The following is a 1615-nucleotide window of genomic DNA, read 5'->3' as shown; positions in this document are numbered from 1 at the left end:
AAGGATTCTAATTTTGAAAAAAATATGTCTTCGTTTACACTGGGAGACCTATAGATGCCGATGACGACCAATTTTGAATTTTGGGTTTGAAGTTTAATCCCGGCTGCTTCAAAATGTTTATCTTCCGTTTCTTTTATCGTATACGTAACTGAAGTGAAACTTTGTTTCAAAAAAATTGCAACACCCCCACCTTTAGAATAATGACGGCAATACGAGTTGGCCAATTTAAAATTTTGAATTTTGCATAGCTCAATGTTTTTATTGTTAAAACCGTTTTCGGTTACAACAAGTAGATCTGTCTTTAGATCTTCACACATGAGCTGGATTTCTTCCAATTTATTCGTTGCGAATTGGGCGTTTTGGTGGAGCAGCCTTAATACAAATTGATTTTGAAATTTTGTATTTGTTTCGCCAATTTGAATTGAGTGTGTCAACTTTGCTCGTCGCCTTGAAATGGGGTCCCTAAAAAAACATGAGGAACTTCCGTCATCAGAGAGTGGGTCTGCTGTTGTCGTGATGGTGTTTGGAGGTTGGAAGCCTCCGATGGAGGAGTCTGCAGGTCAGCTGGACTTGGGCTCAGCATGTCCAGTTCTGGCGGCAGCGAACGTGGCGCTTGAGTCGATTTTTGTCCTCCATCGGATCGAACGCAAGTCAACAGCAGACGCGCGAGGACTTTCTTCCCACGAAACGTAAGATGCATCCCATGCCTTGTAAAATGCTGTCTTGAGATGCCAGCGAAATCGAAAAAGTCGACACGGGGATGTCTCTCACATAGCTCCTCGATATATGCATTTACCAGGAGAATGCGCTGGTTTATAGGATGGCATGGTGGCAAGTCATGGCGGTGCGGAAGGGAAGCGACAATAATCCTAGAGGAAGACCCCAAAAGGTTCACCAAGCGTCCTTCAAGATGCTCGTAGATGACTTTATCACCTCCCTCCGCCACATCGTTGGTGCCGGCGATTAATATAACACAGGATCCCGAAGATAATGTACCGCCAGATCCAACCGTTAGCAAGCCAGCTCCTGGTTTGCAAAACCCCAGAACTTTAGTTGATGGTTGCACCAAGGCTCCAAGGATCCCTGCCAGGTGACGGCCGTGGCTATCGCTTTCTATCTGGATGACAGGGTAACTGAGGGACTCCTTACTGTCCGTATCCACCGCAGGAGTTGTTCTCGTAGAGACTTGAGCTAAGCAATTAGCTTGAGATCCGGACTTTCTCTTTTTCTTAAGGACAGACGTAAGGACAGACAGCCAAAAAACCAATAACTGTTAGACACAAGTCCTATTAAGTTAATTTCTTTTTTTTTTGTGCAGTAAACCGAATCCTGAAATATTTGCCTGAATTTTGTTTATAAAACACTACGTAACAAAAAAAACACGTCATGATGAGATATGAGCTACATAAGAAAACTATAATTAATTTTATTTCATAATAAAACTTTATTATAATTCCTAATAAGAATATAAATTTCATTTATAAACTGTTAAAATTATCAGTACATTTCTTTAGGATTAGTCTTTCAGTCATGTCTTCATAATGGTTTAAATACTGTAGAGGAAAGGTACGTAATGAAAAAAGTAAAATTTGGTATAGTAAAATAAATTAAAAAC

At 40.6% G+C, this 1615-nt stretch overlaps 1 protein-coding gene across 1 annotated transcript; it reads right to left on the bottom strand.

Moving 5' to 3' along the window:
* Positions 1 to 430: 430 nt before the first annotated feature.
* Positions 431 to 1231, bottom strand: LOC124373785 (the record flags this gene model as incomplete). The annotated part of the gene is given in 1 exon segment (XM_046832126.1): positions 431 to 1231. A coding segment is annotated over 1 exon segment (801 nt), but the record flags the coding sequence as incomplete, so codon positions are not given.
* Between the last annotated feature and the right edge of the window lie 384 nt (positions 1232 to 1615).

This window comes from Homalodisca vitripennis, unplaced genomic scaffold (assembly GCF_021130785.1).
Source record: "Homalodisca vitripennis isolate AUS2020 unplaced genomic scaffold, UT_GWSS_2.1 ScUCBcl_6410;HRSCAF=13612, whole genome shotgun sequence".
Classification (NCBI taxonomy): Eukaryota; Metazoa; Arthropoda; class Insecta; order Hemiptera; family Cicadellidae; genus Homalodisca; species Homalodisca vitripennis.
The sequence above is the reverse complement of the archived record's forward strand: the minus strand, read 5'-3'. Positions and strand labels throughout refer to the sequence as shown.